At 39.8% G+C, this 13,870-nt stretch overlaps 1 protein-coding gene across 1 annotated transcript in view; it reads left to right on the plus strand.

The window, feature by feature from the left end:
- Window positions 1-13,870, plus strand: part of LOXHD1 (lipoxygenase homology PLAT domains 1) — a 198,413-nt gene that overhangs the window by 121,697 nt on the left and 62,846 nt on the right. The window contains exons 30-31 of the mRNA XM_026713916.2: window positions 5,907-6,061; window positions 10,073-10,282. Coding sequence (XP_026569701.2) covers window positions 5,907-6,061; window positions 10,073-10,282 — 365 coding nt within the window. The remainder of the gene's footprint in view (window positions 1-5,906; window positions 6,062-10,072; window positions 10,283-13,870) is intronic.

The following is a 13,870-nucleotide window of genomic DNA, read 5'->3' on the forward strand; positions in this document are numbered from 1 at the left end:
ACATGACTGGAGGAGGAATTCTGGGAGTTGAAGTCCACAAGTCTTAAAGCTGTCAAGTTTGAAGACCCCTGTGATAGAGGGATAGAATCAAGATCACGTGAAGTGTTAATACCACTTTATAATGCCTTGGTAAGGCCACACTTGGAATACTGCATCCAGTTTTGGTTGCCATGATGTAAAAAAGATGTTGAGACTCTAGAAAGAGTGCAGAGAAGAGCAACAAAGATGATTACAGAGCTGGAGGCTAAAAGATATAAAGAACAGTTGCTGGAATTGGGTATGTCTAGTTTGATGAAAAGAAGGACTAGGGGTGACATGATAGCAGTCTTCCAATATCTCAGGGGCTGCCACAAAGAAGAGGGAGTCAAGCTATTCTCCAAAGCACCAAAAGGCAAAACAAGAACCAATGGATGGAAACTAATCAAGGAGAGAAGCAACCTAGAACTAAGGAGAAATTTCCTGACCGTGAGGACAATTGGCCAGTGGAACAACTTGCCTCCAGAAGTTGTAAATGCTCCAACACTGGAAGGTTTTAAGAACCTCCAGTGTTTTCCTTAAGAAAGAAAATGGACAACCATTTTTCTGAAATTGTATAAGGTTTCCTGTTTAAGTAGGGAATTGGACTAGAAGACCTCCAAGGTCTTTTCCAACTCTGTTATTCTGTTAAACCGTATAAAGATGTAGACTAATTTTTGCATTAAAGCCAATAGTATGACTCTTTGCTAGCAGTGATAAACTGTTTTTTTTCCCCTGTTCATTATGTGGACAGCATTTCATCACTATATGCACAGAGAACCAAATCTGGCATGTAAAGATATGCAAATCCTTCCCTCCCTAAAAATAGTGAACGAGTTTAAACATCACACCAAGCCATAATGTGATTTGTATGTTCTTGGCTTAGAATGACCTATAATAAAGGAGACGGAAATAAACCATAGTTTTAGGATGCAAATTACAATGTGTGATTGGCTGAATAGTTGCAGCCATGTGTGAAGCAGAAAGAGACACACATAATTTGTTTACAGCTTCCTGACTTATTTCTGGTTTATTTTGATATCCAAAGTTTCTAACTACAGTATATTATGAAGATGCATAGCAACAGCACATTATTTTTTTTAAAAAAAAAATTAGAATACAAATCAGAAACTGCTCAAATCTTTTTTTTTCTTTGTCAGTCTGACTGAGTTCTTTATAAGCGGGTGAGAGCCTTTCAATGAAGGTTGATTCTTGGCAACTTGCTGGACAAGTCCCTGCGGTTCTTTCTAGATTATTTAATAACTTACAGTTAAAACAAATTTTGCATTAACATGCTGTTAATGGGAGCCCAGCCTTACAGTGGAAGTATTGAGAAGAGATGCTTATTTCCTTTGAGGTTATTTATTTGATTATGAGTCATCTTTGAAGAGGTTCTCAACTTCCCAATATATATAGATATAGATATTTGTTTTCTTACCCGAACAAAGCTGAATGCCAGATATAGATATACATATAGATATACATATAGATTAGATATAGATATAGATATATATCTATATCTTCCCCAAACCCCAAAAACTTTAACCTTAGACTGTCTACTATTGACCTCACCCCTTTCCTAAGAGGTCTCTAGGGGGCGTGCATAAGCGCACCAACGTGCCTACCGTCCCTGTCCTATTGTTTCTTTTATTTTTCTTTTATTTTTCTTATATGTACCCATTTCATGTATTCATAACTATGTATACACTTATACTTATCTTGTAAACAATTGACAAATCAAATAAAATAAAATAAATAAAATAAATATAGATATAGATATAATTTGTTTTCTTAAGTTTTCACGGGTACTTACATGTATGGTATTCAGCTTTGTTCGGGTATTTTCCCATGTCATTATAGTTGTACTTTTAAAGTTGTAGCGACGTTTAGGCAGAATCTCATCTGCCATCATCAGGCTTCTGTATAGTGTTCGTCTGCAGAAGCCTGATGATGGCAGATGAGATTCTGCCAAACGTTGCTACAACTTGAAAAGCACAACTATAATGATATGGGAAAATACCCGAACAAAGCTGAATACTAGATGATAGATAGATAGATAGATAGATAGATAGATAGATAGATAGAGATAGAGATAGAGATAGAGATAGAGATAGAGATAGAGATAGAGATAGAGATAGAGATAGAGATAAAGATAGAGATAGAGATAGAGATATATAGATATATTTGTTTTCCTAGATTTTCACAGGTACAGGTATGCAGGTTTGGGCGTGTTCAGGTCTTTTCCCGTGTAAGATTGAGAGCATCTTGGCAACGTTTCAAAGAGGTCCCACTCGCCATCTTTTTCACATATAAAAGATCAGAGGTGGTATTCAGCAGGTTCTGACCAGTTCTGGAGAACCGTTAGCGGAAATTTTGAGTAGTTTGGAGAACCGGCAAATCCCACCTCTGAACTGGAGATTTTACAGTGCCCTTCCCCTGCCACGCCCACCAAGCCACACCCACAGAACCAGTAGTAAAAAAAATTGAATCCCACCACTGATAAGGATGCTCATCAGCCATTTGGGGTTGGCTGCTATTGCTGGTTTAACATTGAGGAGCCAAAAGAACAACTACCTGTTTATAAAAACGGGGGAGGGGTGGAACCCCGCTTACCCCATAGTAGCCACTCTAGTGTACTGCATTCTTTACTGTGCTGTAAGGGATCCTTGGCGCTCTCTGAGCCGGGTGGTTTCCTTGCAGGCATTTCATTATCTAATTAGGTAACTTCATCAGTACTAGTACTAGAAAGGAGTAGGGTTTGGGGATAGGAGGAGGAGGAGGAGCGAGGTAACATTATCAGTGCTAGTAGGTTTGCTTTTTGTTTACATAAAGTTCACCGTATGCTAGTATTCTTAGCACTGATGATGTTACCTAGTTGGGTAATGAAACGCCTGCAAGAAAAGAACCAAAATCAGAAAGCACCAAGGATCCCACAGCCCTCCTCCTCCTCTTCCTCCTCCTCCCTCCTTCTTCTAGTTCTGATCATGTTACCCAGTTGGGTAATGAAATATCTGCAAGAAAACAACCAAGCTCAGAGACCACCAAGGATCCCACAGCCCTCCTCCTCCTCTTCCTCCTCCCCCCTTGTAGTTCTGATGATGTTACCTTGTTGGGTAATGAAATATCTGCAAGAAAACAACCAAGCTCAGAGACCACCAAGGATCCCACAGCCCTCCTCCTCCTCTTCCTCCTCCCCCCTTGTAGTTCTGATGATGTTACCTTGTTGGGTAATGAAATATCTGCAAGAAAATCACCAAGCTCAGAGACCACCAAGGACCCCACAATCCTCCTCCTCTTCCTCTTCCTCCTCCTCCCTTGTAGCTTTGATGAAGTTACCTAGTTGGGTAAAGAAACTTCTTCAAGTAAACCACCAAGCTCAGAGAGCACCAAGGACCGCACAGTTCAACCTTCAGTGACAACATTCCCTTTTATTCATCCTTACTATGTTATTTTTATAAAATAGTGTTTATGAATATACATCATCAAAGGAGGTTGGACAGATTCATGGCTGGACAAAATTCCCTAAGGCAAAAGCACCGTTAAAAACAACTTGCTTAAGAGCAACAGCAAAAAAATAGGTGACTGCATTCTGTTTGCACAATACAGGTAGGCTTCAACTTACGACCATAATTGAGTCCAAAATTTTCCATAGCTAAGCAAGACAGTTGTTAAGTGCACCGTGCCCCATTTTGTGCCCTTTTTGCCATGGTTGTTAAGCAAATCCCTGCAGTTGTTCTGAACTGAACTAAATGAGCTGAAATGAACAGAAGAAGCTTCTTGAATTAGAAGCAATTTTTTTAAAAAACACATGCAAGGATGTCCAGTTGCCTCTTGGAAAAGCCCCTTTGGCATATTTCTGCAATTTGCAATGTGAAGTGGTAGTGTCCTCCCTCCCAGCATATTATGCAGGATATAATGAGCTCAAGCTCTTGCACAGAACATAGGAGAAAACAACAGATTGGAGACTTTCTCCCTGTATTCCTTAGCCATCATTTCTTTATTTTTATTTTATTTATTAAATTTATTTGCTGCAAAGGAACTCTAGGCAGCTTACAACATCCAAATAACACACACACACAAACACACTCTCCCTTCATATGTGTGTGTGTGTGTTTGTGTGTGTTGTATAAAATCACAGTAAAATTGCAATAAAAATACAGCTTATAACTAACTGGGAGGAAGGGAGCAGAATGTATGGAGGAGGGAGATTGGAGCTGTAAATGTTTCGTTTTACTGCTTTAACTATATTAAACTTGGATAGCTATGATAAGGTTAATGTTCATCTAGATAGGATAGGATAGGATAGAATAGAGTAGAATAGAATAGAAAATATGGAATAGGATGGAATGGAATGGAATGGAATGGAATGGAATGGAATGGAATGGAATAGAACAGAACAGAACAGAACAGAACAGAACAGAACAGAACAGAATAGAATAGAATAGAATAGAATAGAAAATATGGAATGGAATGGAAACACCCCAAAATGAACAACAGTATCTCTTCAGAGATAGAATAGAATAGAATAGTATAGAATAGAATAGAAAATATGGAATGGAATAGAATGGAATGGAATAGAATAGAAAATATGGAGTGGAATAGAATAGAATGGAATGGAATGGAATAGAAAATGTGGAATGGAATAGAATAGAAAATATGGAATGGAATAGAATAGAAAATATGGAATGGCATGGAATAGAATAGAATATAATGGAATGGAATTAAATGAAATGGAATAGAATAGGAAATATGGAATGGAATATAATGGAATGGAATGGAATGGGATAGAATGGAATGGAATAGAATAGAATAGAATAGAATAGAATAGAATAGAATAGAATAGAATAGAATAGAATAGAATAGAATAGAATAGAATAGAAAAAATATGGAATGAATGGAAACACCCCAAAATGATCTCAACTGAACAACAGTATCTCTTCAGAGATAGAATAGAATAGAATAGAGTAGAAAATATGGAATGGAATAGAATAGAATGGAATGGAATGGAATAGAAAATATGGAGTGGAATGGAATAGAATAGAATGGAATGGAATGGAATAGAAAATATTGAATGGAATAGAATAGAAAATATGGAATGGAATAGAATAGAATAGAAAATATGGAATGGAATAGAATAGAAAATATGGAATGGCAATGGCATGGAATAGAATAGAAAATATGGAATAGAATGGAATGGAATGGAATAGAAAATATGGAATGGAATAAATTGGAATGGAATGGAATGGAATAGAATAGAATAGAATAGAATAGAATAGAATAGAATAGAATAGAATAGAATAGAATAGAATAGAAAAAATGGAATGGAATAGAATATAATGGGATGGAATGGAATTAAATGGAATGGAATAGAATAGGAAATATGGAATGGAATAGAATGGAATGGAATAGAATGAAATGGAATAGAATAGGATAGGATAGGATGGGATGGGATGGAATGGAATGGAATGGAATGGAATAGAACGGAATAGAAGAATGGCACATTGGAGGTTTTCTAGTCCAACCCTCTGCTTAGCCAAGAAACCTAATGCCATTTCAGACAAATGGTTATCTAATCTCTTCTTAAAAGCTTCCAGTCTTGGAGCATCCACAATTTCTGGGGACAACTTGTTCCACTGATTAATTGTTCTCACTGTCAGGAAATTTCTGCTCAGTTCTAAGTTGCTTCTCTCCTTGATTAGTTTCCAAATGTTGCTTCTTGTCCTGCCCACAGGTGCTTTGGAGAATAGCTTGACTCCCTCTTCTTTGGGACAGCCCCTGAGATATTGGAGTGCCTGGAGTTCATATATATATTTTTCCCCTCTTGCTCCTTTCCTCCCTCCGTCTCTTCCATAGTTTTTTGAGCCTCCTAATATCTTTTCACCCTTCTCCAGTCTATTCGTACAAAGTCTCTGTTTTCACGGGTGATATCTACGGCGCCGGAACGGATGCAAATGTATTCCTAACCATCTATGGAGACTTGGGCGATACCGGCGAGAGGAAACTAAGGAAGTCTGAAACAAATACCAACAAGTTTGAAAGAGGACAGGTACTGGTAAAAGGGTCTTCTATTCGTGGCTGCAATGCTGGTCTCCCAACAGGGCCATTCATTCCTGCATTTTACATCTCACTTTCCTTTCAGGATTTTAAGTGTCAGGGTAGTGGTTTAAGAGCTGACCAGCTGCCCCAGTGATGCACTGATGTAATGAAGGGAATAAGTCAGCAAGGTTTTGGGCTGCTATCCCTTTAAGAGCCTGTATAATAAGAAGAGGCCCTGCTAGGGCATCTCTCTCTGTCTTTCTGTGTCTCTCTCTCTTTCTCTCTCCCCCCTCCCCCACAATTTGTTCTTCCCTGCTGTAATTTACTGATCGTTTGACTTCTGCCTATAGTACCATATATGCAGGGGTGGGCTGCTGGGGGTTCGCAGGGGTTCGGGAGAACCCCTGGCTAAGATTCTGTGCAGTTCAGAGAACCTCCAAAATCCCACTCCTGGCTGGTCCTGCCCCCCCCCTCCCAGGAGTTCCCACGTGCGGAGGCTCGGGGAGAGCGAAAAACGGGGCTCCTGGAAGTTCAGGAAGGCCAGAAATTGGCCCGTTTCTGGCTTCCAGAGCCTCCGGAGCCCGGGGAGGCCATTTTCATCCTCCCAGTGGTTCAAGGAAAGCCTCCGGAGTTCGGGGAGGGCAAAGACCCCCCCACCGTGGTGCAGAAGGTGACTTGGCCATGCCCCCCATGACCACACCCACCCAGAAACCGGGCAGAGAACCCTTTGCTAAAATTTTTGAAGCCCAGCCCTGCGTGTATGTATAGTATATCTTCTTTGTAGATAAAAACCACTATTTATTACAAACCTCTGTTATTGCTCCTGGGTTGTTTCATGTAGTAAAGCCGTGTATACTCTGACATTAAGATATCCTATGTAGAATTCCCTCCTTTACAACTATTTACTGGAATATAAAATGGAAGAGGAAATGGTTAACGAAAATACGATAATCTAGGCTAAAAGTTTCAGCTGTAACATTGATCTGGACCGTTGGGAACGTATCTGTCAGCTAACCTATAAGCTAATATTGTCAGTCTCATATAAGGAGAACTTGTATAAAATGTTTTATCTCTGGCATCTCTCCCCCAGCGACGTTAGCCAGAATGTTTCCCAACATGACAGCAAAGTGCCGGAGATGTAATTACAGCCAGGGAACATATTTTCACATGTGGTGGACTTGTCCCCAAGCACGGAGGTATTGACACAAAATTAAATTATGGCTAGAGGAACCAACGAGACAGAAAATTGAGTTTAAACTAGAAATTTTTTTGTTAGGCATGCTAGAATCTTTTATCATTATTATTCTAAAATTAAATTTATTTATTCAACGTTTTGACAATTAAAAACAAATTTCCACATTTTGCAACATTACTATAACAGTATTTACATTAGTTAAGTGTCCTCTATTAGCGTGTTATCCATCTCTATATTTGATTCTTCATCATTCTAAACATTTTATACATATATACATTGGTATTAACATTTATTTACACATAAACCTTGTTGCTTTATAGTATTTTATACATTATCATTTGACGCCTTTGCGTCTTTTTTTATCCATTCATACCAGATATCCCATATCTTATAGTATTCTTCTTCTTCCTTATCTTTCAATAGCTTCATCAATCTGTCCATCTCTGCGCATTCGTATACCTTGTTAATTATTGTGGTTTCTGGGGCGGTCATGGCCTGTTTCCAATTTGGGGCGAAAGAGATTCTGGCGGTAGTTATAATATGGAGCATTAAATATTGGTGGTTTTTTATTCATATTAGACGCTAGAATCTAATTTAAACAAAAAACATCAGTACTTAATGCTCCATAATATAACTGCTGCTAGAATCTCCTTTGCCCAAAACTGGAAACAGGCTACAACACCCTCAGAAACCACAATAATCAATAAGATATTTGAACATGCAGAAATGGACAGATTGACGATGCTGTTGAAATATAAGAGAGGAGAGAATTACAAGGTATGGGAAGTTTGATACAAATGGTTAAGGAGAAGACGCAAAAGGCGTCAAATGATAGTATATGAGAAAGTGCAAAGTACTATCACATATGTGCAAATATATGTATATACGCATAAAAATGCTCACAATTAGGAAGATCTTAATATAGCTATGGAGGATATTAACCAATGTAAACACTGTTACAGTATCATTGCAAAGTGTGGAAATCTGTTTGTTTTTTAATTGTTGAAACATTGAATAAATAAACTTTAAAAAAAAATTCTCTCCTCCAGGGTAAATAACTACCTGAGGGGTGAAGGTTGTGCTGTAACATTTTTTTTTTGGGGGGGAGTTGTATTTCAGTTTTTTACATTTTAAAAACATCATTTTTTTTTAGCGAACAGCATGATTCCAGGTTTTCACATTTCCATACAAACATGACTTTGATTACATATTCATCTTTCATATTTAGTTTTATATCTTACCATTACTTTACATATTTTCTATTATTTTTCTCAAATACTTTCCTCAAGCTTATTTTATAAATTTTCAAATCATTTCTTAACCTATTTCTTTTAACTTTAAATAAGTCTCACATCTTCATATTCACTATACTTAGTACTTTTATCTGTCAGGTTTGCAATTTCATCGCAAATTCTGAATTCATCATTACAAAAATTCCATCTCAATTCAAACATTTCAAAAAAGCTTCCCTTAAAATTACCAATTAGAGTATGCCATCCCTATACCTTTTAGTTCCTCTTTAAATCCCAATAATCATTTTACTTTTTAATTATCACCTTAAAAATTTATAACAATGATCTCCTGGGATAAGAGGCTTTGAGTGGTTCAAAGTCACCCAGTAAGTTACCATTGCTGATGGTGGATTTTGAACCCAAGTCTCCCTGAGACAAGAAATGCCCAACCTTCTTTCAACGTGGCATCCAAATTGAGCGTGTAAGTAAATACAGGTAGTCTTCGACTTACAACCATTTGTTTAGTGATGTGTTTGAAATTACAATGACACTAAAAAAGTGACTAATGACCCCTTTTCACACTTATGACCGTTGCAGCATCAATTCCTCCAACTTGGCCTCCAATGTCCAATTAACATCGGCTGGAGAAAAACTCCCAAAACCAGTTTTCAAAGGGAAGAAATTCTGTCCGAACTCAAAGTACATATAAATTATAAACAAAAATCAACACAAACCACACAGCAGCAATTAACGAGACAGGGCAGGATAAGGGATTGAAGATGTCAAAAGATAATGAAACACACACACTTGGGAGGACACCAGAACTCAGATAAGACTTGACAAACCAGAATAATTTCACGCTTTGCTTCCAGAAACTTTGCCATGCACAGTTTGCCCTTTTAAACAGTCTTCCGAGCTGCAGCCAATGAAGGGGATCAGGGCCCTTTCCTCCCCCGTAAACCATGCAACTCACCTTGCTCCCTTATCCATTCTTCCCTTTGTGCCTTAGAATGCACACGGGCCTTCCTCTGAATGTCCAGCTGGACTGTGCCCTTCCCCAGTTTCCTCCACAACCACCGGAGCCACACTCCCATTCCCTGCTGTTCCACCTCTCCCTCAGAATCAGGTTCCAACAGGGGCATGGCAGATGGCTGTAGTGCCCTGGAGGTCATGTGATTCTCTTTTATGACCTCCTCACAAGCAAAATCAATGGGGAAGCTAGATTCACTTAACAACCATGTTACTAAGATAATAACTGCAGCAATTCATTTAACAACTCTGGTTGTAAAATGAGGCAATGTTCACTTAACAACTGTCTTAAGAACAGAAATTTTGTGCTAATTATGGCGGTAAGTCTGAAGACTACCTGTATTCTTCAGATGGGTGAAAATGTATATTCCAAAGTTTCCAGACAGTCATAAATACTGGAGGTTTTTTAGAAGAGATTGGACAACCATTTGGTGTAGACAAGGTTTCCTGCTTGAGCGGGGGGTGGACTAGAAGACCTCCAAACTCCCTTCCAACTCTGTCATACTGTTTGTATAACAGAGGTTGTTTAAAGACCAACCAAGAATTTCTCTTCTGTCTCCCGCAGGAAGACATCTTCACAGTGGAAGCTGTGGACCTGGGAACCATCTCTAAAATCAAGATACGCCATGACAACACCCTGCCAAGGCCCGACTGGTACTTGGAGAAAGTTGAGATCCTCAACGATGCCACCGACAGCGTCTACCTCTTTGAGTGTGAACGTTGGCTGTCCAGAAAAAAGGAGGATCTAAGCATCGAGAGAATCCTTTGGGAAAAAGTAAATCTTGATATTAAAAGGCTTTCCGCATTTCCTAAATTTTAGCGGGAGAGAAGAACACCGTTTTTTTTTTCCAGAGAATCAAAGGTAGATTAAAAGAGAGACAGGTTGTCACAAAGAAGAGGGGGTCGAATTATTTTCCAAAGCACCAGAGGGCAGGACAAGAAACAAGGGAGGGAAACTAATCAAGGAGAGAAGCAACCTGGAATTGAGGAGAAACTTCCTAACAGTGAGGACTATTAACCAGGGTGACAGCTTCCCTTCAGAAGTTATGGGTGCTCCATCACTGGAGGTGTTTAAGAAGAGATTGGACAGCTACTTGTCTGAAATGGTATAGGGACTCCTGCTTGAGCAGGGGGCTGGACTAGAAGACCTCCAAGGTCCCTTCCAGCTCTATTCTGACTGATTGAAAGGTGCTTAGAAAATGAAGATAAATTGGGTGCATTAAGCTGTGGGAAAGCTTCAATACTTAATAAATGGTTATAAAGTATTGTAGAGAATACAAAATAACAGAGTTGGAAGGGACCTTGGAGATCTTCTAGTCCAACCCCCTACTCAAGCAGGAGACCCTATACCAGTGGTGGCTAACCTCACTCAGCTCACACAGAGGTCGGCCTTTGAGCCCTGCATGCACGCAAAGCTCAGCTGATTCACACAGCAGAATGGATTGTAGCGCCTCAGCTGAGCTAAAAAACAGCTCAGGTCACCTCAGCTCACACAGAGGTTGGCCTTTGAGCCCTGCGTGCGCGCGAAGCTCAGCTGATTTGCACAGCAGAATGGATTGTAGCGCCTCAGCTGAGCTAAAAAACAGCTCAGGTCACCTCAGCTCACACAGAGGTTGGCCTTTGAGCCCTGCGTGCGCACGAAGCTCAGCTGATTTGCACAGCAGAATGGATTGTAGCGCCTCAGCTGAGCTAAAAAACAGCTCAGGTCACCTCAGCTCACACAGAGGTTGGCCTTTGAGCCCTGCATGCGCATGAAGCTCAGCTGATTTGCACAGCAGAATGGATTGTAGCGCCTCAGCTGAGCTAAAAAACAGCTCAGGTCACCTCAGCTCACACAGAGGTTGGCCTTTGAGCCCTGCGTGCACGCGAAGCTCAGCTGATTTGCACAGCAGAATGGATTGTAGCGCCTCAGCTGAGCTAAAAAAACAGATCAGCTCATCTTACATAGTTCACACAGAGGTTGGCCTTTGAGCCCTGTGTGCGCGCGAAGCTCAGCTGATTCATGCGGCAGAGCAGATTGTAGTGCCTCAGCTGAGCTAAAAAACAACTCAGCTCACCTCACTCACCTCACACAGAGGTCGGCCCTTGAGCCTTGCACGCACACATGAAGTGCACACACATAGAACCGCCCATAGAACCAGTAGGAAACAATTTGGAAACCCACCACTGGTCAGAACGGAATTAGTCATTGCATGAAGTGGGCATAGCTTGTTGTGTGAACACAGCAACTGCACTTCTTAGCCCAAATTTAGGATTTACAATAATATGCAAACCCAGTCAACATGTAGCCAAGTAGCACAACTGGATGAAAAATTTATGAAATATTGCAGTACAGGTAAAAGTCCTCAACTTATGACTACCACTGAGGCGAAGGTTTATTTTGCTAAGAGAGACCTTACGACCTTCCTTGCCACCGTTGTTAAGTGAATCATTGCAGATGTTGAATAAGAAACACAGTTGTTAAGTGAATCTGACTTTCCCTGTTGACTTGGCCTGTCAGAAGGTCTCAAGAGAGGATTCCATGACCTCGGGACTCTGCCGCCATCATAAGTATGAGTCAGTTGCCAAGCAGTCCAAGTGGGGATGCTGCAACAGTCCTAAATCCCATTTTTTTCAGTGCCATTGCAACTTCAAAAGGTCATTAATCAAACTGTTATAATTCAAGGACTCCTTGGCTTTAGAAACTTCAGGAGATTCACAGAAGTACCAATCCTGAGGTTTTCTTGGTTCCGATTAACCAGTTGGAGCTATTTTGTTATAAACCAGAGCCAGAGAATTTTATCTTCTTATTTTTAGGCCATTAATCTCAAATATCTGTTAAAACATAATCTTTGAAGGGCCTTTTTCTCGTCTGGTTAAAAATACAGCTGCAGCTGGGTTTCTGAGGCAAGCAGGCCTGCGATAGATAAAACATGTGGGAAGTCAGATAGTTCTCAAACGATGTCCTTTTGACTCTCTGAAAAATTGTATTTTTATCTTCAGCCTATCAGTGGGGTCCCAGGGAAAATGAAATTTAAGACATGGCGCTTTTTGATGGAGCACTTGAGTTTCCAGGATGGAAGGAGAAGCCGTTCTGGTTTGGAAAAGCAAGTTTATATCAAAGATCAAAGTCATCTTCTTGAACATAATTAAGGTTGAAAAGGAAAAAAAAAGGAAAATAATGTCCCTTAAAGGCATTTTCACTTCTTCTTTTTTTTTTTGAAGTGGAGGGAGTGGGGGTGGGGATAACTTCAGGCCAATCAACATCAAGATTGCATCTTATAATATCTGCCAAATTTGATGTTTATTTTTTTCTTTTAAACTTTTGGGGGGGAGAAAAGGGAGACCATGTCATGCTGTCAAGCAAAAAAGTCAGCTTCAGTTTAACAGAATAACAGAGTTAGAAGGGATCTTGGAGGTCTTGTAGTCTAACCCCCTGTTTAAGTAGGAGACCCTACACCATGCCAGACAATTGGCTGTCCTCTCTTCTTAAAAACTTCCAGTGTTGGAGCATTCATAACTTCTGGAGGCAAGTCGTTCCACTGATGAATTGTTCACACCCTCAGGAAATTTCTCCTTAGTTCCAGGTTGTTTTTCTCCTTGTTTAATTTCCATCTATTGTTTCTTGTCCTGCCTTGTGGTCCTTTGGAGAATAGGCTGACTCCCTCTTCTTTGTGGCAGCCTCTCTAATACTGGAATGCTCCTATCATATTCCCCCAATCCTTCTTTTCACTAGACTAGCCAAACCCAAATCCTGCAACTTTTCTGATGAAGCATAATTAATTTCCCCCCCTTTTAAAGGCAGTGAATAATAGCAACTCAGTAAGCCAACTCCCACTGGATTCTTTTCAGACACTGGTATTAAATACAACACCATCTGACTTGTCTCTGGAGTCTTTCCATTGACCCCTATGTTAATATATATGTTTTTCCCTGGTGCTGTGCAATTAAAACATTACTTTGCCTTATAAAATAAATCCTTGCAAATCAACCTGTTTTCCTCAACTGCCATACAAGGTTTTCCTGAGCAAGAGGGCGAATGCCGTTAATTTTGAGCCTGTTAATTAATCCACAAATTGTATTTTGAATTCCAATCAGCTCCTCTCTTTTTTTGTTCCTGGTTGGCATTCCAGAAGCTTGCTTCTTCAACCCTGCATGTGATGGGAAGAAACTGGAAACAGGACATTTTTCATGGAATAAAGGTTAAGATTGCAGGATGAGGCTAAGCAGCAAAGCTGTGGATGGACTATGTAGAGAGTGGTGCTAAAATGTTGGTTTTATTTTGTTTTTTTGTTGAACGGTGAACTACCTGGAGTTGAACTGGGTAGAATCAGGATGTTATATCAATGATTAATTTATGCAAGGTAGTGCCTTAAAGTATTTG

Source organism: Pseudonaja textilis, chromosome 2, assembly GCF_049901715.1.
Source record: "Pseudonaja textilis isolate UNSWEBS1 chromosome 2, rPseTex1.2, whole genome shotgun sequence".
Classification (NCBI taxonomy): domain Eukaryota; kingdom Metazoa; phylum Chordata; class Lepidosauria; order Squamata; family Elapidae; genus Pseudonaja; species Pseudonaja textilis.